General features: G+C 43.5%; 1 protein-coding gene and 1 non-coding gene across 18 annotated transcripts in view; one reads left to right on the top strand and one right to left on the bottom strand.

Moving 5' to 3' along the window:
• The window catches only part of MOK (MOK protein kinase), a 31,709-nt gene extending 14,087 nt beyond the window's left edge, over positions 1-17,622 (bottom strand). For 6 of the 17 annotated variants that reach the window (XR_008317418.1, XR_008317416.1, XM_053301313.1 and 3 more), the window contains exons 1-4: positions 17,511-17,619; positions 10,649-10,763; positions 9,367-9,456; positions 2,946-3,016 (exon numbers count right to left, since the gene is read on the bottom strand). Coding sequence is in view for 14 of the 17 variants with exons in the window: in XM_053301313.1 (XP_053157288.1) it covers positions 2,946-3,016; positions 9,367-9,456; positions 10,649-10,763; positions 17,511-17,556 (322 nt within the window). In the remaining 3 variants the exon portion in view is untranslated. Of the gene's footprint in view, positions 1-2,945; positions 3,017-3,593; positions 3,688-9,366; positions 9,457-10,648; positions 10,764-16,676; positions 16,873-17,170; positions 17,467-17,510 lie in introns of those variants that run through there. The other 11 variants (XR_008317419.1, XM_053301304.1, XM_053301395.1 and 8 more) reach the window with 8 other exon arrangements.
• Positions 17,623-25,364: 7,742 nt separating this feature from the next.
• TRNAI-AAU (transfer RNA isoleucine (anticodon AAU)) lies at positions 25,365-25,438 on the top strand. The gene has a single exon. It is a non-coding gene; the product is annotated as a tRNA-Ile (tRNA).
• Positions 25,439-25,692: the final 254 nt, after the last annotated feature.

The raw sequence follows: 25,692 nt of genomic DNA, 5'->3' as shown, positions 1-25,692 counted from the left end.
TTATATTTCTTCAGCAAGAGCATGAAATTTTAATTTATAGCCTATCGTACCCAAAAGACTGGATAAGTCAGAAGGAGAATGGGGAGGTAGTACTTCTAAAGAATTAAATAATCAAGGTCAATGGAGGTTTTTTTGCATATAGAAGGTCTTTGGCTTCATTTCTGGTATCTCTAGCGGAGGCTGGGAAAAGCCCCTATCCAAAACACTGAAGAGCTGCTGCCAGTCAGTGTAGAGAATATTCAGCTAGATGGAACAGTAGTCTGACTTGATAAAAAGCAGCTTCCTTTTTTGTTCTTAAAAAGAACAAATTTTAAATTCCTAGCTTTATTCCAGTTTAAATGTGTTTTCCAAAAGCAGCTCAAAGAAGATTATCTAGCAGAATTGCCAGTGGAGAAAGGAAACTGACTGTAGCCTACACCTATCCTATCTAAGGCATTGCAAAAGACTCTGTAAACATTGAAACGTGCCTAAGACAACCTATTTTTGTAATCTACTAAATATTCTTAACTGTATCTAAAAAAGTTAGAAAGCCTCAGATAGAAGCAGTCTGCAGTACTTGAATGAAACTGGTTTTTTAGTCTTTTAACAAGCCTCTCTGAGTTGGTTTTTAACTCAGGAAAAGTGGGAGCCAAAGGGGAAGATCTTTCTCTGATGCTAACACTTCCACAGACGTTCAACAGCTATTAGTTTACTCATCCCGTGTAAGCTTACGTGTGGAAGGTTATTTATTTATTTATTTATTTATTTGCCCAATACCCAGTTACAGAGAGGGATCTTGGATTACAGCACCCAATCCACTGGTCTGGTTCTCTGCAAGTTTTAGGGTGCTTAGTGGCAGCATTTTGAAATTACCAATAATACAGAAGAGTTTTAGGAGAAGCCTAGCCAGGCAGCTCAGCAGGGATGATGCAGCATTTCTTTCGTTCATGTGATCTTGCTCTGAGTCAAAGCTTTAATCTGCTACAAGCTATCTGAGAGGATTGGTGTGAATTCACTCAATGATTTAACTATGTTTTCTGTTTTTACATCACTGTCCCTGGTGCAATGTAATTGATGCTCAGCAGTAAAAATTAATGATTATTAAGCCTTCTAAGGTGAGCAGAACCTCACTCTCAACTATTTAAAAGGAAGAGAGATAGATGCAAGAAGACCTTTGTGCATCTCCAAATGAGCCACAAATGAATGGAACCCAGCTGTCAGGCCTTGCTAAGATAATTTATGTTATGAAAAGTACCATAGATCCCATCCTACTATTGTCACTACATTTGCAGACACTTCCAGAATATTCATCATGTAAATATCAATGTTCCAGTTACTATTTTCAGAAATACAATAGCATTAATTTCTCAGATAAGTGCCTTCTAGATGACTAAATATGCCTTCTTAGTAGCTGTGCACCTGTTGCAATTAGAAAGCCATTTCATCCAAATTATTGCTTCTAAACATTGATTGTACAATGTGTGATTTATATTTTTTCTCCCTTGCTTTGATCATTTAATTTGTGGGTAGCTTGCAAACTCAGTGAAACATTCCAGTCCTGACAATGTCATTCAAAAACAACACTACAAAAGAATACCATGCAGCTGTAGAGCTGTATTCAGGAACTCTTTCAAACAGATCCAACAAAGTGTTTCAGTTGGGCCCGCAGTGTCAATAGCTGTCTCAGAAGGGTTGTTGAAGGAAGCTGACCTCTCCAAAGATCTTGCCAAACTAAGGGCTGATTCACAGATGAATGCAGATACTTGACTACACAGAATATGGCTACACATTCAGCTTTTACTGGTAACTAAAATAACTTGGCTGAAAAGTGCTACATCTGAGATGACATCAGATTATAATTTTAAAAAATCTTAGTATGTCATGGCCCACACACACAACTACTAGATGTGGCAGCTATCACATGATGAACATACATGTTGGAACTACTCCCTATGAAATGGCAACTCTGAAACAGAACTTCAGCTTGCAAAGCCCATTACTCCTAACCATTTAGAAGACAAGAAACCTACCCCCTCTAAGCACAAAGAGCATCTAAGCACTTGTAAGAACAAAGTGCAGGTTTTTTATGATTTAAAAGGCTTATATCCCACGTCTCTCCACTTGGCATCAAAATGTACAACTGTACCAAGTGACCCAGAAGGTACACTACTATACCACCTAACATAATAATAGCCCTATCAGGACCAAGGCCTATTGAGTCCAGCATCCTGTTACCCAAAGTGGCCCAACAGATGCCTCTGGGAAGCCCCAGACAAGAGATGAAGGCATGCCTTCTTTTCTGCTGTTGATGCCATGCAACTAGTATTTAAAGGCATCTTGCCTCTGAGCCTGGGGGTAGATTTTGTCCAAATTTGGGGGAGGGCATGGGGAGGGGCTCCTTAAATGCTTTCCTGCTCCCCCCGAGTTGCACTGAGCCCCAGAATGCCCCCAAATCGGCGGGAAATCGCTGGGTTTTTTTCTTTCATCCTTAAATGGAACCATTTTGAGAATCCGAGAAACAAAAAAAGCATCCAAAAATGACCTCTGCGGTCATTTCTGGCCACCCCCGAACCACAGATATGCAAGGCTGATGTGTTTTCTCCCGCCCCCCTGCCCCCGCTGCGTATGCAGAGGTTGGGGTGTCTTTCTCCTAAGATAACAAGGTTTCCCTGTACCTTTAGACAAGCATTTTTCGTCAGTCATAATATATAGAAATTTCTCCTCTGAACTCCCAAATCTATCTTTGTTTTCATGTACTAGGAAGGAAACCACAGGTACTTGTAACAACAACAACAAAAGTACTATGAATGCCTGCAGAAAGCTTTTCTGCAACCACTAGGATGCAACATTGATGTTCAATTTTTTTTAATAATATCCTCATCATTTTCAGCCAGACCTGATTTTTTCCATAAACAGGTAAGCAGTTTCTAAAGAGAAGACTTTTACCATTGCTATACTCTACATACCTTTGATCAGTTCATAAACGTTCATGTCCATAAGTTCACATATTAATGCAACCGCACCAGCTTTCTTGTCACTAAAAGTAAAAAAATTTAAAAAATTACCTACATGGCAGAAAGCTGCTCTCCAAGAAGAAAACTAATCTGTGTAATCATGGGACTGGAAGTGTATTAATTCTGCAATAGTTTTCATATTTTCAGGGTTTTTTTTTTAAAATCAGCCTTGATAAGTGTTTCAGTTCATGTGAAATAAAACCCAAAAAAGCAAGAAAACAGAAAAGAACACTCATAAAAGGAGTCAAGAAGCCTGTTGGATCCAATCTAACTTGCAGTTTGCTTATTTGGACATTTGTCCCATTGGGGATTCTGTACAGAGAGTGGGGGAGGAGTCAGAAAGGAAAAGGGAAGGGAAGGAGAAAGTGGAGCGGTTGCTGAATAAACCTTTTAGTTAAATCCGCTTAAGATTTACTTGTGTGTATCAGGGAAGCAGCTATAAAACATTTGGCGATGAGATTTTGAACTAGCTAAGCGTGTGAGCCTGCAAAGCGTGTGACTGTGCCTGCGACTTCCTTGCATCACTGCAGTCCTGCAGTCCTGAATTGCTGCTGCTGACTGTTTCTCCAGCTTCCTGACCAGCACAGCCCCTGAAGGTACCTTTTCCTCATTGATCAAAGGATGTCCACAGCAGCATGGCTCAGATCTCACCGCCACCTTTTTTCTGATCCACCTCAGCAGAAGCTGCTCTTCCCTAGAAACAACGGAGGCCCTATTTCTACAATTGCCACCTCACGATACAGAGCCCTGATTTTACTCCAGCTGAGCAAAAGGCTATTTTGCTTCACTGCCTGGGCCCTGAAGGCCAGAGTATATCTAATCATTTGCCCATCCTGCCACCTTGGAAGGGGATGTCAATCAGTGGCACACTTAGGCACCCTGGACCGCCCCATCGTGAGGCCCGCCACAAGCCCTCCTTTCCACCGCTGCCGAGAGCCGGAACTGCCAATACTCTAACCACCATGTGCATGGGTGAGGGGTGAGGTGAACAGGCCTCCCCCCTGGTGCAGGTGGAGCAGGAGCGGCCGCTGAGCCTGACTGTACGGCTCAGAGGCCTCCGAGAACTGCAAGCTGCTCTGGTGCACCTGCACAGTTAGAACAGAGTGTTGCAAGCTTGTGACATCATGGGCTTGCAGCTCTCTATTCTATCTGCCCAGGCGCACCAGAATGCCTCACAGTTCTTGGAGGCCGCTGAGCTGGACAGTCAGGCTCAGTGGCCACTCCTGCTTTGCCTGCTGCCATCATGGGTGGGGAGGCCTGCTCACCTCACACACACACACCCCGCCACCCACACACATGGCGGCTAGAATGTCAGTGGTTCGGCCTTGTGGCAGCGGCAAACATAATGGCTTGTGGCAGTGGCAGGAAGCCCCCCCCCCACCGGGCTTTGGTGGCCATGGGCTGGGGCCCCAAGGTCCAGGGTAAGTGCGCTTCTGATGCCAGTTCTTAGGAAGCTGCTCTTCAAGCCTTAGATGATCATTTTCACCCTACTTTGAATGTGATTGCTGAACATTACAAGTTCAATTCTAGGTCCCAAATGCCTGGTGAATCTATCAATCAGTATATCACAGCATTGCGTACCTTAAGTGTAACCTGTGAGTTTGCCAGCTTTACTGACCAATCAGGGATCAGATTGTTATGAAAACAAACTGCGTGAAAAACTGCTATTGGAGAAGAAACATACCTTGGATAAAGTTATAGAAATGGCTAGGGAGGTGGAAAATGCTCTTCACTGTGCCAAATCGCTCTCTTTGGTACCCCAAATCCAACCTCCTGAAATCCAGGCTGTTCAGTCTAAATCCTTCCAAACCCAATCTTCTCATACGGTACTTCCCCAGAAGGTGGCAGCATAAGAAAGGAGGAGCTACTACTGCTACCGATGCGGAGACTCTGCCCACAAAGTCAATTTTGCTCACTGTCCTGCATGGAAGGTCACTTGCAACAGATGCAAAAAAGGGGGCACTTTGCTAAGGTTTGCAATTATGCTGTCCACTCCATTACTGATTCACCATATGATAAGGATGAGGTAGCTGAACTACTTCCTGGCAGCATTTTAAGTGTGACAGAGTCAGAGCCTGCTTCTCCATATTGTCAAGTTAAATTTAATGGCCATGAAGTGCGGATGCTGGCTGATTCTGGGTCTCCACACACTATCATTTCCCATTTACTTTACAAGAAACTCCTCACTACATCTGATCTGCACATGCAGCCTTCAGACATGCACCCATGAGGATCTGGAGGTCCCTCTATTGCCATAAATGGATACTCACTGCTGTCCTGGAATACAAAGGATGTACTGCAGGAGGGAAAATGTATGTGTCACAAAAAGGAGTCTCAATATTGAGTTGGAAATATCAGAAAGATCTACGGATAGTGTTAGACCCAAATAACATGGAACCTGTATTACAGATGATGGAGCATCCATATGCTGATATGATTGCTGGTTTCTCTGACCTTTTTGCTGATGCTCCTGGCACTGCCATACATTTCAAACATAAAATTCAGATGAAAGCAAATGCAATACCTGTACAACACAAAATGAGGAATGTACCTATAGCATTGTGCCAACCACTTAGAAAGAGGCTCTTAAGACTACAGCATGCTGATGTCATAGAACCTGTTGATTCATCAGAATGGATCTCTCCCATTGTTCTTGTGCAGAAATCAAATGGTCTACTTTGAATGTGCTTGATTTAAGAGATGTGAGCTCCAACATGGTAATGGATTGCCATCTATTACTCAGTATCAATGAAATGCTGCTTACTTCGAAAGGGGGCTTGGTGTTCACAACTTTGGACTTGCCTTCAGTCAAATGCCTCTGCTCAAAAGTTCTTGCAAATACACAGCCTTCATTACCCCAGAGGGTCTTTTTCAATACAAAAGACTGCCCTTTGGATTAGCCTCTGCAGCTTCCCTATTTCGACAAATGAGGCATGCAGTGTTTGGGACTATGGATGGCATCACTTTCAGGAAGACCTTGTAGTGTATGGCAAAACCATTAAGAAGCATGATGCTAAACTGACAGAAGTCTTAAGAAAACTGACAACAAGGATTTACTATCTCTGCAAGAAATGTCAGTTTTGCACACATTCAATGATGTACTTGGAATATCTCAGAGTGGTGTACATCCCAAAATCGACTTGGTGGAAGCTATTTAGGAAGCACAAGAGCCACACAACAAGGATGCACTTTGGTCATTTTTAGGACTCTGTATTACTCTAAATTTGTTAGACAGTTTGCCTCAAAAGTTATTCCGTTGTGTCTTCTTTTTAAAAAAGAATGTAGCATTTAACTGGGATGCATCCTGCAAAGCTAATTTTCAGACTATCAAATCAGCTATTGTTGAAAGCCCTGCTCTCGCTTCTTTTGACACCAACAGGCGCACTATTGTAACCACTGACACTTCTGAATATGGTTTGAATGCTGTCTTCACCCAGCAAAAAGGGGACAGTTGCCTTTGCTTCCAGAATGCTCAGTTTCAGATAAGATGTATTCTTTCACTGGAAGAGAAGCTCTAGCATGTTTCTGGGAGATGAGGCACTTTAGGACTTACTTGTGGAGTAGAAAATTCATTTTACAGTCTTCCTATCTGCTCTATTTACCACTCGGGGATCAAGTTGAGCAACCCCAAGAATAGCCAAATTGATCACCAGACTTCTGGATTTGGATTTCCAGGAGGAATATCTTCTAGTTCTTCGGAGTACAACTGTAGATTGTTTACCTCAACTTCCACTTCCAGACCAAGAGGAGATACCAGAAGATGTGGATGAAGAAATACTAACTCTGCAAATAGCATCATCCACTCATGGAGTGATCACGTCTTCTGGATGGAAAGCAGCCCACAGTGCTACTCAAGTGCTTACTGAACTTAAACTTTACATAACTAATGGATAACCATGCAAAAACAAGGTATCTTAACATCTTCAAACGTACACGCACAGAACAAATTAGTTGTCCCTTCTCAATGAGTGAGTACTGAGGACTGATCGTTTGATGGTGCCAAGCTCTTTACAAGCAAAAGTGATCAAAATTGCCCATGCAGGCCACCTAGGCATGAGCTTGACTCAAAGGCGAATCAGAGAACGTTTCTGGTGGCTAGGTATGGAAAAACACATTGAAAGTGTAATCCGGCACTGTATGGCTTATGCTATATCTGACAAATCGCAGATGATTTTTACCACCCCCCCTTGACTCCAGTAGAGTATCCCAATGGTCCCTGGGGGGGGGAAATGCTCTGGATATAATGGGGCCTTTTAATAACCAACCAACAAAGATTTGTTATAGTGATGGTAGATTACTATTTCAGGTGGCCAGGAGATTCATTTGCTGACAACGTTACTACAAACAAGGTGATCCAGTTCATGGCTGAAGTTTTTGCAAGGGGAGGTTTTCCTAAAGAACTAGTGACTGACAATAGGACACAGCTTACCTCATTTGAAATGGAATAATACTTGCATAACCATGGGTTAAAACACAAGACTATTTCTTTGTACCATCCTCAAGGGAATGACTTAGTGGAAAGAATGAACTACGGTAAGAATAATGAGTGAAATAAAATTTAGAACTAGCTACTATGCAACAATAACCCTGGAAAGAGGCAATCTGTGAAATGCAACTTGCTTTTCAAACTAGTCCTCATTCCACTACAGGAAAATTACCTTTTGAATTACTGAGAGGATGCTAAACTACTGCCAAACTTACCCAATTGCAGTGGCAACAACTGATAGGGCTTTTCATGCCATCTCACCCTGAGGATGCAGAGAGTCATGATTGGGTAAGGGAGAAGCAACAAAAATATAAATTGTATGTGGATCAGAAATGGGGTGTGAAACAGCAAGCATTTCAAGTGGAGGATTTTGTTTGAGTACAGGAAACTTTAAAAGTGAGAAAAAGATGTTTCTCATATTCTGGACCAAAACAAATCATTTAAATTTGAGAAGATTCTGTCCTATTGGATGATGGAAAGAAAATGAACAGTTCGCAACTTTCCAGCATGCATACTATGAGACAAGAGGTAAGGGAGACTGATCTCAAGAGAGGAGCTGAATTTGATCTTGCCTACAGTTTTGACCTTGCAAATGAGGCTGATGAAAGTGATGGACAATCCTCGGTACCAGAAGATCAAACAGCTCCTGTGCCAGAGAACCCAAGACTTAGGGGAAGTGTGCATGACAGGAGACCACCTAAGAGACTTCAAGACTTTGTCACTAGATTTTAAATCAATTTTTGGTTGTCATAAAGGGGAGGGATGTGTTGTATCCTATTGGATTATCTTTTGCAGTTTGTTTGTTTTGGACATTTGTCCCATGGGGGATCCTGTAGAGATTGTGGGGGAGGAGTCAGAAAGGAAAAGGGGAGGGAAAGGAGAAAGGGGAAATGGAGTTTTTGCTGAATCAACCATTAGTTAAATCCACATAAGATTTCCTTGTGTGTGTGAGGGAAGCAGCTATAAAACAAAGCCCCATCTATATGCCTCAATAAACACTAAAAATCCAGGACACTTCCACTAGTGATGCTAGAGATTGAACACAGGACCTTTTGTATATTAGGTGTGTGTTCTACTACTGTAGTATGCATTTGCCTCATAGGAAAGCCAATTTCCCAGTAATATGACAAAGGTTTGCTCAAACATTCCTCTTTTTTGGAGCAAAAACTGGTTTTAGAGCCACATTTTGAAGTTCAGGAGTGGTGGCTAAGGGTAGGGACTGTAGATAGCATACCAGGTAAAATCCTTACCAATAAGTATAACAGTAATTTAAGTTTCTGGCAAAAATTCTGAACTCATGAGCAGCCTGAAGGGTTACTTTTTGATTGCATAGGACATTTAATGTAGTTAGAACATGGAGGTGGACTGAATGTAGCCTTTGTTTGGCAAATGGCATAAAGTAGTCTTCCAATGTAATAGATGCAATGCTCCTTAATTGCTTCAGTTCTTTAAATTCCAAATTTAATTTTTAAAGTACTGTTGGAATTGCCATTTTGATATAAAATAAAATCAGAAATCATCAACTAAAGAATAAAGTCACTATAATATTTAAAACATAGATCCCCAATAGTCACACCATCAATGGAAAATGCTGAAATCACTAGTGATACTGGTGTGCAACACTCAAACCTTAGAAGCTAAAGGATTAGTAGCCCAAGCATCCCCACTCTGAGCAGAAGGGGTGGTACTTAACATCCTGGGAGCAGAGGTGCACGAAAAAGCAGTGTTTCATCATACAACAGAAAAATGTAGGGCTGTTGCCTCAAATCCTTGATTACAATTGTGAATTTAATTCTTAACTAAAGCGCGATTAAACACATCTGATTAACTCTTCTAAAGACCAGTGAAAAATGCTTGGGGTATGGAAAGAAACCATTTAGCACTTACTAAATCACTTCATGCAACGTAAGGATATTTGGGTGTGGATTCAGTCGCCTTAATGCTTGTATTTCTCTGAGGTTGTTCACACGGTCGATACTAAAATGCAGTTTAAAAAGTAAAAAAAAAACAGTTAGGCTGCAACATTTAGGTTGTAATTCTGAGTAAGCATCCCCCTGGCTGCTCCCCAAAGAATAAACACTATTTTCACTTTCTTGCTGTGTGTAGTCTATGGACTAGATCAAGCAGGAAGTAGGTAGCAACCAGAACTTTAGCACAGGGGTGCACTGTTGGCAGAAGCTCCTTCTGTGACTAGGATAATCCCACTCGCACAGGAACCCCTTCGGCAAGGCCCTTTGCATGCGTATACGACAAATATACAACAAATACCATGAATAATTATATACCACTTTTCAACCAAAAGTTCCAAAGTGGTTTACATAGATATAAATAAATACATAAATACATAAAATGAGTATAACTCTTCTACTGCTCATGGAAGGAGCTTCTGCTGTTGGTGTGTACCACTGTGCTAAAGGTCTGGATGTCGCCCATAGGCTGTAATTCATAAAGCCTTCCAAGGCACAAGTCTTGCAGGCTTGCATATGTGCATTGAGATTTCTCATGGTTTCCTCTTCTGGCAACAGCTTGTAATGCTGCATTAGAGACCTCTTATGAAGTTCTCCTAAGTTGTCAAAGTGGTTTGTGGGGTGGCACAGAGGCTGCTTCTGGAAGAAGAGTCCAAAAGGCCTTGGTTTGCACATGAAGCTTTCCATGTGGCCCTTCGTACCAGGTCCCTGGATATGTAAGATGCATGTCAACCCTGGCTCCTGGGCTCCTTAGGCTTTCTTGCTCAGATGGCTCTTGCAACTATGTTGGTTGCTCACCTGGATCAAGAGGGACAAGCTTGGATACTCATGCTGGTAATAAAGTCTGTTGTCAAATCATGAAGTGGTTGTGGCAGGGGCATAGCTATAATTGAGCGAAAGGGTTCAAAGAACACGGGCCCCCAGCTCCCAAGGGCCCTCCAGATCCATCCATCCCTATTTCCTTCATTATCTCCCTCACTCTGGGGGGCCGCCAGAGAGAGTGATGAACACGGGCCCCCTCTCCCCCAGCTACACCCCTGTGGGGTTATTCTTCCTCTCTGAAGACATCCACAGGTTTTTTAATTGCATTTTTAATCAGAATTTGATTTTTAAAGTCAAATTTTGATAAGGATTAAGCAAAATGTTTAGATACTGGGGTTAAGCGTGCTGGTGGGGGGAGAAGAAAATACTACTGGACCTACCTTTCAAAATGCTGTTTCATTTGTTTACATGCATAATATCGTCCATCTTTTAGACTTTGTATCTTCAGAACATCAGAAAATGTTCCCTCACCAATTTTACCAATTGTTTTGTATTCTAAAAAAGATCAAATTTTAAAAAAACACACCTAGGTTTTAGTATAGATGACAAGCATTTAATTAAACTTAGTCCTTTTGATCAAATTCTGCTTTGAAAGACATGTTCATAGATACAGCTTGCTTTTGATTCAAATGGCACATCTGACATCTGTTTCCCATCCAGAAATCTGACAAACTGAGCCCTTCTAACCAGCTTGCTGATTATTACTTTTACATGTTAAAAACAAAGATTAATCCCTCTGAGCCACTGCAAAGGGATTCTGCAAGTACAGTACAATTCTTATTAATGATAACTGTGAAAAATTACATGCTGTGTAAAAAATTTACATGTCTGATGGGGCAATAACTCCCGAGGGCTTTTCACTGATTAACTGCATTTCAGATCATCCTTGGGTCACATGTAAAATAGTCATTGTCTTCCGCTGCAGTTTAGGGGATGATAAATGTTAAATGCCACCTTAGAATTCAAAAGTCTAAATTCTTCCACACACCCGTTTATTTATTATATTTATATACTGCTCAGTTGACAGTCCTCGAAAGTGGTTTACAAAAAAATTATTGAAACCAAAATCTAAAACAGAAAAAACAAGAATAAAAACCAACTCTAAAATAATTAAAACTGGCAGTAAGCTGGTGGCAAGAGAATTGGCAATTAGAAATTAAAAGCTTGCTGGAAGAGGAAAGCTTTTGCTTGATGCCTAAATGCATAAAAGGAAGACATCAGACAGGGCTCTCTAGTGAGGGTATTCCATAGACAAGGGGCCACTACCAAAAAGGCTCGATCACTTGTTGCCACCTGTTGTACCACTGTAGGCAGTGGGGGAAGCACTCAGAGGAGAGCCTCTGAAGATGATCTTAAAGGATGGGCAGAAATGTTTCAGAGAACACGTAGAAATAATGCCCTGAATTCAAACACGGTAGTGGTCCAGTTCAGTTGTTAGATGGGGCTGTTTTTCACTTGAGAAAATCCTCCTGTCAGTGTGGCATGTGAACTGAGTAACCGCTGCTCTGTGATTCCTAGCACTCTGAAATAATATAACTTGAGTTTTCTCCTTGTGACATTGTGCACATACCAAGGAGTGTCTGCCACAAGTGTCAAATGCAGCCCATGGTAACGCCTGGGTTGGCCTCAGGTATGCACTAGGAGGACTATTAGCTGTGTGTTGATCTCTTGTTCTGAGAGTCAGACTACAACGTAATCACACACTTAATGATGATGTGCTTATTTCTTTTTAAACAATCCCCATGTGGATTCGCAGTGGGGTGTGTGTGTGGGGGGGGCTTTTTAACTTTCTACTCGGCCATAGTCCAGGTCCAAGTTCTTCCCTCTCCTCCCTGCCGAAGCTGCAGTTTACAGTAACCTGGAAAACATTCTTCCATTGATGCCAGTAGGATTTTTTTTCCAGGGTATACAGATCTGGACAGAGGCTACAGCAGAGTGTTAAAGCCTTTCCCCTCAGACTTCAGCCCTGACATGGGGGCCAATCTGAGTGGTGCAGTCAGATTACCGCAATCAAAGACTAGATTTCCCCCCAAATTATTTGACATTTGAATTTAGTGTGGACACCACCACCACCACCACCACCCCTAGTAAATACAGATACTACTCTTTTTTTAAAAGGGTGAATCGTCTTAAATGCAGCATAACACAACAGACTTGTGTTTTGCTGAACTCTGTGTTTGACTAGATTCTCTTGCTATCATGTTGACACTTTCCTCCAGCTATCCTTCATCCTTCTTTGAAGTTAAGTATCTGGAGATAACAGTCCATTCTAACATGTTGTCTAGGACTAAATGCCTCTCTACTCTCTAATTTGGTTGTCTTCTTATAAACATATCACCTCTACAGCACCTGCTTCTAGAATCCTCTACTAGCTAAATTCTCATGATAATTAACTTCTTCAGATTGCAGCAAGCTGTAAAAAAGAAAAAGAAAAGTTTTTTCCAACATAATTGTGCTGATCATCTATAAGCCTCTTTGCAAATAATTCTGGTGCTTCATGATTTAATAAAATAAAGTATAGATCTCTTTCCACATTTCTGTTGGAGGAGACTTCCTTTTGTGGGTGTGTTTACAATGCAGCTGACTGAAGCTCAAATATGCAGAGCCTAGAGGTCTTGACATCCATATTTACCTAAGCAACAAACCTGTTTACAAAGCAGCAGCACTTTGGTTTTGTTAGTATGATAAACGGATATCTCCTTTAACATTTCCCCCTACATAGGACAGAACTGTACACCTTTGTAATCATACTGTAGTGCAGTAGTACAATGACATAAACATATGCTGTGTATTTGTGGAATTATGCAAGGAACATCTCTCCCCCCCACCCACTTCCATAGCGAGATTATGCTTATTTTACTTTTACTAGCCGACCCCGCACAGAGCATCTGTATGCTCTTTGGGGCCGGCAGTCACCTCTCCCCACCCCCTTCTGCCCAAGTCTCCGCTTCCGGGCCCAGCCACCTCTCCTCCCCACCGCCACTTCTGCCCCCCCCTTCTTTCCCCCTCCTGGGCCTTGTCTCCGTGTCTGGGCTGGGCCCGCCGCCACCTCTGGCCTCCGTGGCCAGGCCTGCCGCCACCATGGCAATCCTCCTGGGTGCGCCTCAGCCAATCAGGTGCGTCCGCCGTCCAGCTAATCAGCTGGGTGCTGGGACGCATATTCCAAGGCACACCCAGGAGAATTATGTATATAGAAGATGGGCCCCCGGATGGTCTCCCATCCAGGCACAAACCAGGCTAAGACCTGCTTAGCTCCTTAGAAATAAGACCAGTGTGTGCCTTCAGAACATTCGGTATGCTAAAACACGGTCACCTTTCATGGAGAACAGAAAGTGCAGGAAGAACACGCAAGCAGAGCAGCTCACTCATACAGGAGTTTGTGTGAAAGTCCCATAGCTGATTCTAGAGTTAATATGGTGATTCTGTCACATGTAAAATGGTCGAGTTAGAAGGAACCTTGAAAGCCTTCTAAGGTACTTGTTTTATTTTGGTTAGCATGAAACACCCCCTTCACACTGACCCACCACGGAGAGGATGTTCAGGTGGCATCATAAACATCCGCTTAGCAGCACACAAGCTTATCTTTAGCATGTAGCACACAGTCACCACATGATCTCCACTACCCTCCATGTAATTTTTCTACATTGTCACCTACATTGTCCCTGGTGCCCTTCATTCCTCTGCCACCTCTTTCTCTGCACCCATTATGGAAGTTGTCAGAAGCAGGAACAATCTGGCACATTGTCTTTCTGCAATTATGACTGAAGGAGAAAGGCATCCCCCTCTCCTATATGTACTACCGCCATTCTTCTTAATGGGGAAGGCACAGATTGTTCCTGAGCTGGAATACTTAGGCTGCTCAAGCTTTCTAGACCTCGTAGAACTGTACAGTTCCATTATATTGATATGGCACTGGGACCTTTGAAGACCCATAGTTAAAACTGCAGGTTTAACACAAATGTCCCTACCCGCATCTCCAAAATTATAAAACCTATTAGAGATATAAAACAAAATGTGCTCTGATACTCCTCCTAACTAAGCAAAGAGGCATGTTTTTAAGTAGTGATTCTCTGATATTCAGCAGGGGGAGAGCAACTGTCCCTATTCAACCCAAGTTCAGCATCCTTCCAACAGTTATTGCTGGAGTCTACCTAACATTTCTTTTTAGTTTGTGAGCCTTTTGGGGACATGGAGCCATCTTTTTATTTGTCTATGTAAACCACTTGGAGCACTTATGCTGAAGAGCAGTATATAGATATTTGTAGTAGTAGTCCCAAAAGATGGTTCTAAACATAATTTTGTAGATGTCCCCAGCCCCGCTTAGGGCAAAACACAAAGCAACTCCTCTAACCCCTTTTTGTTGATTCTTGCGAGTTAAACTAGAGACTATCAAAAGTGGTGCGGATAGCACAGTCCAAAAGAGCTATTGTCACACAACACTTGGATACCTCTTTGCACTACACAGAAAGCTGACTTTAAAAAGTGAGAGCATTGGTACACCGAGCCCAGAATTGTCTATTTAAGGTCTCTGGTTTTTTAAAAAAACATTCTCAGCCCGTTCACTGGAAATAATGGGTGAGTTCTCATGACTCATGCAATGCCACAGGAAAGGGGAGATAGGTGAGGTATGGGTGCTCCCAGTTTCCAGTTGTAAGAACCTGGAAAATTTTGTCGAGTTGGGACCATGGGTTGGTCCTGTGCCAATCCAACATTTAATGGGGATTGCCATCCCTCAATCAAATCCTACATTACTGATCTCCATTAAATGTTGGATTGGCATGGTGCCAACCTGACATCACCCAACATTTCTGGGTTCTTAGGACTGGAAATGGGGGAGCACTCATACCTCGCAAATTTCCCCTTTCCTGTTTTTCTGGTGTCATGTGAGTTGTGAGAACTTGTCCAATGTTAATTAGAGAGTCCAGGAATTTAATCAGAGACTCTCTGTGTGCTCTACAACTTAGCTAAGGTCCCTATGTATGTATGTATGTATGTATGTATGTATACACACACACACCCTCTGATTTCAAGCTAGACTATAAAAACAAGTGTGTGAAAAACTATCTGAACAAGATCCTGAGAAATTGGTGCTCTAAGCCTTTTCATTGACAATTCCACTGATTTCAATGAAAGCTATATTCATAGGAACATAGGAAACTGCCATATACTGAATCAGAGCATTGGTCTATCTAGCTCAGTATTGTCTTCACAAACTGGCAGCGGCTTCTCCAAGGTTGCAGGCAGGAATCTCTCTCAGCCCTATCTTGGAGAAGCCAGGGAGGGAACTTGAAACCTTATGCTTTTTCAGAGGGGCTTCATCCCCTGAGGGGAATATCTTGCAGTGCTCACACATCAAGTCTCCCATTCAGATGCAACCAGGGCAGACCCTGCTTAGCTATGGGGACAAGTCATGCTTGCTACTACAAGACCAGCAACATTCAAGTAAGGCTGCATTCTTATGCACACTTATGTGAGAGTAAAGCCCTGTTTCTAAACATAGGATCAGGCTTAAGAGTGTGCACTTAGAATGGATTACAATCTGAATGTTTATCATGGCATGATCGTTCATAGACCATGCCTTCTTCACCAGGAGCTTTTTCAGGCAGGGCTTTTATCTCAAATTTCTGCTGGAAGGGAGTGCGTGCATTCGTGCATCAGCCAGATTCTCGCCAAAATCTGTGCGAGATCTTTGGTAGCACTTCACAAACAACTCAGAATTTTCCTTCTGAATTTAATCTTAGCCTGATTTATGTCTGGGGTAAAACAAATCCTATATTTCAGAATCTTTTTCTGGATAAAGCGAGAGCAGCTGCCAGTCAAGCTTTTGAGATGCAAATAGTAAGCTGCCTTCTACAGATACAAATAATGGAAAAACCAATTTTCAGACAGCAAGCTATGTTTTGCTGGCTAGCCCTAGGAAGCTACTGACCAGAAGGGAAACCCAGAAGCAAGCAGTGCTAACATACACCAAAGAATGCGAGGAGAGAAGAGGAGCGGCTTCTGTAATGCCACAAATCTTATTTGAAGTGTCTTCGCTCCCTGGAGCAGAAAGCACTGTCTGAAAAAGCTCCAAGTGCATTAACTGAAAATATGGCAGATGTAGACATATACCTAAGTTGAAAGAAACCGACTGACAGAGAAACCATCAAAAAATCAGATAAAATGCAAAACATCTTGATCACAGGAATATTAAACCTGAATAAATTCCTATAATTGAACAGAAGAGGAGTACTTGTTGCAGCCTAAGAATTACTCATAATCTTTATTCAAACCTTGAGAATGCAGTCAAATGTACTAATGAATAAAGTGCCAAATTCCACAGTACTCTGAGCACAGTCTCCCCATTCACACTCAAAAGCACAGAGCCTGTCCAGTGCTTGAATTACAGGGCTGCCCCAAGTCCTTTACCTTTTATGATAGTGCCCTTAACTACTGCCTTTTGAAGGTTACACTGAGACTATTATTTTTCTAAAATTGGTGGGAGTCAAGGGGTGGCGCTTGTGGATCTCCAGGAATGGCTTCAGTCAGAGCTGGCAACCTTACCCACATTACACCCTCTGATATACTTTTTCTCCTACCAAATAGGTTAAAGGAGCGGGATGAAATTTTAAAAAGACAAAAAAAAAAAAAACCCAAACACCCCAAGAACCACCCAAGTCAAGAGGCTGGCCGCTTTGAAGCTCTCTAGCAGTTACTGGACTAAATTACCCATCATCCTTGGTTGCAGTTTGATGCAGCCGGGGATGATGGGGGTTGCAGTCCAAGAGCAGCTGAAGAGGCTCAGGTTGGTCACCCCTGACCCACGCAACCAGAAGCCCCTCCCCAAAGGGGAGTCCAGTCGCTCCCCGCGCTCCTTCCCCTCGCGAGCTCTGCAGCTGCTGCTTCCCGAAGGTGCGGCTCACCCGCACCCAATGGGCTGATCTCCGCAGACCCCTTACTGTTCATCCTCCGCTCGCTCTTCCCGCGGGTCTCCTCCGGGTGGGGAGGGGGTGGGTGGGGGCCGAGGACGCGAGTCCTCTCAGACGCTCCAGACCCCCCTCCCCACGGCAGAGCTGTCAGCGCACCATGTTGTATCCCCGTCACCCTGGCAACCCCAGAGCGTCAAGCTCCGCAACCCGGGGGCACGACCTTGTCAGCCACGCCCCGCCCTCGCAGCGGCGCAAACGCAGTGGCTAGAATAGCTAGCCTCCGAATGCCTCCCTCCCGCCCGCGCGAAAGAGCGACGCAAGCGCAGTGCCTAACCTCCGCCCTCGCCTATTGACTGCGGGAACCACAGGGTAGGCTTCATGACTGCGGGCTTCTCGGCTGCGCAAGCGCAGGACGGGCTCGCTGCTCGCCCTGACCTAGCCTCTTCCCTGTGTGCGCAGCCTCAGTAGTCTGTCTCCTTAGCAAGCTGGTTTTTCGCCGGATCCTTCTGCTCATGCGCAGTGTGTCTTGTTTCTTGGTCTGTGTGTGGTCCGTGAAGCGCTATTTTGCCCTAAACAGGCTGCTGCAGTAAACTGCAGTTTTACGTGGGAGTAAGTCTGATTGGGACTCAGTCAGATTTACTTTCGAGTAAGCATGCTTAGGCTTGTAGTGTTACGCTGCAGTCCTAGACACATTTACCTGGGAGTAATCTAGCAATGTGGTCGCTAAGAGTTAACACCGACTTGACGGCACTTAATCAATCAAAAGTCCAAATGAAGTCACGCGGTGGGATTTGAGTAAAAATGCTTAGACAGTGTTCTGTAAGGCTGTGAATCCTGGTTTACTTACTTAGGAGTAAACTCCCGTTGAACTCAGACGGGCTTATTTTCTTAGAAACCGGCGTAGGCTTATTTATTTATTTATTTAGAATTTATTTACTGTATTTATATACCGCCCCATCCAAACGGCTCTGAGCTGTGCACCTTCTCTCTCAGCCTAACCTACTTCATAGGGTTGTTGTGAAAGAGAAACTTAAGTATGTGGTACACCGCTCTGGGCTCCTTGGAGAAAAAGCGGGATATACATGTAAAAATAATAATAATTAATAATGTACCAGGTAAAATAGGGACATAAGAGTCTTGCTGGATCAGGCCCAAGGCATATCTAGTACAACATCCTGTTTCCCATAATGGCCAATAATAAAAATAATAATCAGATGCCTCTGGGAAGCCCACAGAGGAAAGCATGCTCCCTCCCCCGCTGTGTTGCTCCCCTGCATTGGAATTCAGATTATCTGGACCCTTTTCAATCTGGCTTCCGCCCCGGGTATGGGACTGAGACTGCCTTGGTCGCTCTAGTGGATGACCTACGCCGGGAACTAGAAAGGGGGAGTGTGTCCCTGTTGGTTCTGCTGGACCTCTCGGCGTCGTTCGATACCATAGACCATGGTATCCTTCTGGGCCGCCTCTCGAGTATGGGAATCGGAGGCACTGCGTTGCAGTGGTTCCGGTCCTTTCTTGAGGGGAGGGTCCAGAAGGTGGTGCTGGGGGACTACTGCTCGGCCCCGTGGCCATTGGCCTGTGGGGTCCCGCAGGGTTCGGTCTTGTCCCCCATGCTGTTTAACATCTACATGAAGCCGCTGGGAGAGGTCATCCGGGGATTTGGACTGAGTTGTCACCAATATGCGGATGACACTCAGCGCTATCTCTCCTCGTCTAGGAAGGCAGTGGATGTCCTGAATCGGGGGCTGGAGGCCGTGATGGGTTGGATGTGGGCTAACAAACTGAGATTGAATCCAGATAAGACGGAGGTACTGTTGGTCAGTAGGAGAGCCAATCGGGATGAGGAGATTTTACCGGTTCTGGATGGGGTTGCACTCCCCTTGAAGGAGCAAGTAAGCAGCTTGTGGGTACTACTGGACCCGGCTCTGCTTTTGGAAGCTCAGGTGGAGGCGGTGGCCAGGGGTGCCTTCACACGGCTTTGGCTGGTGCGCCAGCTGCGTCCCTTTCTCGAGAAGGCAGATCTGGCCACAGTTACCCACGCCTTAGTCATGTCGCGGCTGGATTACTGTAACGCACTCTACGTGGGGCTGCCCTTGAAGAATATCCGGAAACTGCAGCTAGTGCAAAACGCGGCAGCGAGGGTTTTATCTGGAGCTGCCCGTTGGGAACATATCACCCCCATTTTGAAAGAGCTACACTGGCTACCGGTTCGTTTCCGGGTCCAATTCAAGGTGCTGGTTTTGACCTTTAAAGCCCTAAACGGTTTGGGCCCGGGGTATTTGAGGGACCGCCTGCTCCTAAGGGTCGCTACCCACTTGACGAGGACATCTGAGGGGGCCCTGCTCCGGGTGCCGACAATGAGAGAGGCCCGGCTGTCGTGCACTCGGGACAGGGCCTTCTCTGTTGCTGCCCCCAGACTCTGGAATGCTCTCCCAGTGGCCATTCGTTCCTCGGACTCCATCGCGGCTTTTAGAAAGCTTGTAAAGACTTAGCTTTTTACCCAGGCTTTTACATAATCGTTTTTACTGCTGCTTCTGGGTGTTTTTATTTGTTGTATTGTTTTATGCCTGTTTTTATATGTTTTTATACTTTTAGCATGATGTTTTTATTGTGTTTTTATTGTATGTTTTTAACTTTTGTAAACCGCCTTGGGGCTATCTTTTAATGAAAGGCAGTATAAAAATGCAAAAATAAATAAATAAATAAATAAATAAATCTGGTCTTTTAAATTTGGTTGGTTTTCATGCCTTGGAAGTTTGTGTTCCAGACCCTTTTCAATAAAACTGTTTCTCAGCTGAAACAGGTACTGATACATGCATTATATATAGAAGTGTTGTGGTTCACTGTATCAGTCTCCACCAACATAAGAACAGCCCTGCTGGATCAGGCACAAGGCCCATCAGCCTTGTCTATAGATGGCAAGAAATTAAGTCTCACTCAGTTGATAGACAATTTTGGATTAGATGGCCCACTGTCACATTGTATCAGAGCAGAAGAAAGCTTTATGTATGCATTGTACAAGTGTCTTATTTTGCTAATTAAAAATGAACCCATCTAGTCCAGCATCCTGTTTCACACAGTGGCCCACCAGATGCCTCTGGGGAGCCCACAGGCAAGAGATATGTGCATGCCCTCTCTCTTGCTGTTGTTCACCTGCAACTGGTATTGAGAGTCATCGTGCCTCTGAGGCTAGAAGTGGCCCACAGCCATCAGACTAGTAGCCATTGATAGACCTGTCCACCATGAATTTGTCTAAGCCCCTTTTAAAGCTATCCAAGCTGGTGGCCATCACCACATCCCATGGCAAAGAATTCCATAGAATAGTTATGCACTATGTTAAAAAGTACTTCCTCTTGTCAGTCCTAAATTTCCTGACCTTCAGTTTCATGGGGTGATCCTTGGTTCTAGGGTTGTGACAGAGGGAGAAAAATTTATCTCTGTCCACCCTCTTCACTCCATGCATAATTTTATATACCTCAATCATGTCTCCCCATAGTTGCCTCTTTTCCAAACTAAAGAGCCCCAGATGCTGTAGCCTAGTCTCATAAGGAAGCTGCTCCAGTCCCCTGATCGTTTTGGTTGCTCTCTTCTGCACCTTTTTCAGTTCTACAATATCCTCCTTAAGATTCTGTGACCAAAGCTACATGCAGAACTCCAGATGTGGCTGCACCATAGATTTGTATAAGGGCATTATAATATTAGCATTTTTATTTTCAATCCCCTTCCTAATGATTCCTAGCATGGAATTAGCCTTTTTCACAGAGCCCACACACTGAGTCGACACTTTCAGTGAGCTGTCCACCACGACCCCAAGATCTCGCTGCTGGTCAGTCACTGACAGCTCAGATCCCATCAGTGTATATATATGTGAAGTTGTGTTTTTTTGCCCCAGTGTGCATCACTTTACACTTGCTTACACTGAACCGCATTTGCCATTTTGTCGCCCACTCCCCCAGTTTGGAGAGATCTTTTTGGAGTTCCTCACAATCCATTGTGGATTTCACTACCCTAAATAGTTTAGTGTCATTTGCAAACTTGCCCACTTTGCTGCTCACCCCAACTTCTAGATCATTTATGAACAAGTTAAAGAGCATTGGTTCCAGTACAGATCCCTGGGGGACCCCACTTCCTACCTACCTATATTGTGAAAACTGTCCATTTATTTCTACTCTCTGTTTCCTGTCCTTTAACCAGTTACCGATCCACACAAGAACCTGTCCCCTTATTCCATGACTGCTAAGTTTACTCAAGAGCCTTTGGTGGGGAACTTTATCAAAAGCTTTTTGAAAGTCCAAGTATATTATGTCAACTGGATCACCTTTATCCACATGCCTGTTGAACCTCTCAAATAACTCCAAAAGGTTAGTGAGGCAAGACTTTCCCTTGCAGAGGCCGTCCTTCAGCAAGGCCTTTTCAGCTGACTTTCCAATAGGCTTATGAGATCACCCGGCTTTCTGTGTGTGGGTCCGTGTGTCTGTGTGTCCCTCTGCTATCGACTTTGCAACGCCTGGACCAGTATGAACTAAATCGGATACAGTTGTGGGGACACATAGGGACACCTCAGCAGTGTAGTTTGTGATGATGTCATCCACCCCGATCCAAGATGGAGGATGCGTAAACTTTTGAGGTGCAAATGGGCTAACTTGTGAACCACCCAACCGATTTGAACCAAATTTGCTACAGTTGTAGGGACAGATAGGGATGCCCAAATGGCGTGGTGTGTGATTATGTCATCCACTCCAATTCAAGATGGCGTCCACACAAATCTTTGAGGTGCAAGTGGGCTAATTTGTGGACTGCCTAACCCATTTGAACCAAATTTGCTACAGCTGTAGGGACACATAGGGATGCCCAAATGGTGTGCTGTGTGGCGATGTAATCCAACCCAATTAAAGATGGTGGACACATAAACTTTTGAGGCACCAGTGCACTAACTTGTGGACAGTCTAACCGATTTGAACCATTTGCTACAGCTGTATGGACACATAGGGATTTCCTAATGGTGTGGATTGTGATGATGTCATCCACCCCAATCCAAGGTGGCGGACGTGTGAACTTTTGAAGCACAAGTGCACTAACCTGAGGACTGTCTAACCGATTTGAACCAAATTGGGTACAGTTGTAGTGAGTGACACATAGGGACACCTCAATGGTATAGTTTGTAATGATGTCACCCACCACAATTCTAGATAGCAGATGCATGAACATTTGAGGTACAAGAGATCTAACTTGTGGACCTCGATTTGAACCAAATTTAGTCCAGTTGTAGAGACAATGAAAGGAAAGTTGGCTGATTAGTTCTTACTAGAATAACTTGTTCTATACTAGCTTAACCCACGCAGAGCATCTGCACACTTGTACTTGATTGCTCCCTTCACCCCCGCCACAGCCCCACTCACCTCCATCCTCACCTGAGTCACACTCCTGCTCCTGCTCCTCCATTCAGTTGCTTCCATCCCCCTCACCCCTCTTGGTCACTCCTCCATCCCCTTACTCCATTCCCTTTACCTCTCTTGGTCGCAGCTGTAGCATTGTGGTGGCTATTGGCCCAGCTGCAGCCCCCTATCCCCAGAGACCTCCCAACCCTCACCCGAGCCCTGCTCCTGCTCCTCCACACAGCAGCAGCAGCAGCAGCAGCAGCGGTTGACCTGGGCCTTCCTCGCTGCCACTGCCACCATGGCCACTTGTTCCCCTCAGGCTGCTGACAGGCCCAGGCCTGTCCCTCACCCTTCCTTCTTTCTCTCTCCTCCACTTGCTCTTCCCCTCTGTCTTTCTTACTCTCCCTTCTTTCTTTTTTCCTTTTCTCTCTCTCTCTTTTCCTGAGTTAACAGATGTTGTTTCTTCATCTAATTCACACAACGGCAGCCTACTTCTCCTGAAGGGGCTCTTTCCTCCTTGACAACCCCTCTCTTCACAGACCCCTGCCCACCACTATCATATATATTCCTCTCCTCTACAATCAAGAACATCTTCTGACCAGTAACAGTTGCATTCGAACTGACCTTAACCATCACAGGCTCCTCCCCCCTATCTGCATATGGAATCTCCACTGCCCAATCACCATGGTGCCACAGGCTACTCCTCCCTATCTGCATATGGAATCTCCACTGCCCAATCACCACGGTGCTTCCGCTTGCAAACTCTCATGAAAGCTGCTACGCATGGGATTAGCCATGGGAATGCCTTAGAGAATTTATATATATAGAGAGAGAGTTGTTTAACCATTTTGTCCTTAAGTATGCTTTCTATCAATTTACCCCGCACCGAAGTTAAGCTGACTGGCCTGTAATTTCCCAGATCCCCCTGGATCTCTTTTTGAAAATCAGAGTCACATTTATTTATGTATTTGTTTATTGTCAAATTTATATACCACCTTTCATTAAAAATCCCAAGGCAGTTTCCAGCAAATTTTTTAACACAAGATGGTAAAAAAGACACAATTAAAATATTAAGTGAAAAACATTAAACAAATCTGATTATTGGCTACTTTCCAGTCCTCTGGTACAGAGCCTGATTGTAGGGACAAGATATATATATATATATATATATATATATTTGCTAGGAAATTTGCAATTTCACATTTGAGTTCCTTCAGAACTCGTGGGTGGATGCCATCTGGCCCTGGCGATTTGTTAATTTTTAGCTTTTCAAGACAGTTTAGAACATTTACCCTTGTCACCTCAAATTGGCACAGTTCTTCAGCCACTAAACCTGAAAAACTCAATTCCAGAGAGGGTATATGTTCAGTATCCTCTACCGTGAAGACAGATGCAAAGAACTCATTCAGCTTCTCTGCAATCTCATTATCCTCCTTAATAATCCTTTCACACCCTCATCATCTAAGGGGCCAACTGCCTCCCTGGCAGGTTTTCTGATATATTTAAAGAAGTGTTTGTTATTCCCCTGGACACATATGCTCCTCAAACTCTCTTTTTGCATCCCTTATTGTCTCCTTGCATTTCTTTTGTCAGAATGTATGTTCCTTCCTGTTCTCTTCATTTGGACAGGACTTCCATTTTCTGAAGGAAGTCTGCTTCCCTTTTATAGCTTCTCTGACTCTACTTGTTTTTGCCATGCTGGTGTCCTCCTGAACTTGGTGGTACCTTTCCTCCTTCTTGGTATACATTCCAACTGAGCTTCTAGTATTGTGGTTTTAAATAAGTTCCATGCTTTCTGGTGTGATTTGACCCTTCTGACTTTCCCTTTCAACATCCTTCTTACCAGTCTCCTCACTTTTGAGCAGTTTTGTTTTGAGAAGTTACCTAGTTTTGTATGGTGTGTGAATCTGGCTTTGGTGACTTAGAAACAGTTGTTACAATTTATTTTTTTGTTAAAAATGGGTTTTGGTTGGGAAGGGGTTAATGAAATTTTAATAAACGGATTTATTTCCAGACAATTGTTCTCATGTATCCCAAGCATATCCCATTGTCATCCCTCTAGCAATTATTGTTTTTTTGCACAATAATTATTTATAAAATGCCCCTTCCAGCCCACTCCGTTCTGCTTTGAATAGGAAGGAGTTAATACAAGTATGACTGGAGACATTTCAAGCTTAAAATATTCTTTAGATATTCTTAAAATATTCTTAAAATTCTCAAAATTTTAGATATTCTTAAAATATTCTCCCTAACACATCCTGTTGTTTTTGCAGGTGCAGGTTGCACCTGCAATTTTCGAAGGTGCAGGTTGCTCATTATATTTAGAAAGAGCCTGTTATGCTGTGGTTCTGTTCCACCTTTTACATGGTGTCTCCAGCTGTGAAAATCAATCAACTGACCACTGATCACCCTTAACCCTCTGCTCTAGCTATTATTTAAAACAAAACAAAAACACCCTGAGTTCTAGAACTGAGTTTCCATAAAAGGCTATATAAATATGGCCATTTGACAGGAATGTATTAATATGTATTGGCTACTAACTCTATATCTGATTTTTTTCTTCCTTTTCTATAGTGCTTTTGGTAATTTCAAAAAAGCGTATTTCTGTGCCATTTCTGATTTCTGATCTCGCTGAACAGGTGTGATCTTAGTTTTACAGTGCTTAGTTTTACAGTGAAAATCAACTTTTATTTAAATAAAGGAAGTATATTGCGAAATATAATGGATAATCTTTCATTTGTAAATCGAGTCTTCAAATTTAGGCTTGCTTCAAAAGCAGAAAGAAAGTACAACGAGCTCTTTTATTAAGTGGCCGGTTAGCTCAGTTGGTTAGAGCGTGGTGCTAATAACGCCAAGGTCGCGGGTTCGATCCCCGTACGGGCCACAGAGATGTGTTTTACTTTCCAATTCAGTTTTTATTTGCCCAGAATGAATGCTCCGGAAATCCCTTGTATGAGCTTGTAAATTACGTTTATATGTCAAAGCGTTGATTTGTTCTTTCTGTAAAAAGAAAAAATGGCGATGATTGTGTGTTTAGGACTGGCGAAAAAATTACTGGACTTTAAAAAGTATCTACCTTTACCACCCCCACCCCAAGTGCGGGGGGATTCTACAGTTGTAGTCAAAGTCATCTACGCT

The sequence above is a fragment of the Hemicordylus capensis genome, chromosome 1 (assembly GCF_027244095.1).
Source record: "Hemicordylus capensis ecotype Gifberg chromosome 1, rHemCap1.1.pri, whole genome shotgun sequence".
NCBI classification, from domain to species: domain Eukaryota; kingdom Metazoa; phylum Chordata; class Lepidosauria; order Squamata; family Cordylidae; genus Hemicordylus; species Hemicordylus capensis.
Note: the sequence above shows the minus strand (reverse complement) of the source record. Positions and strands in the feature narration are given on the sequence as shown.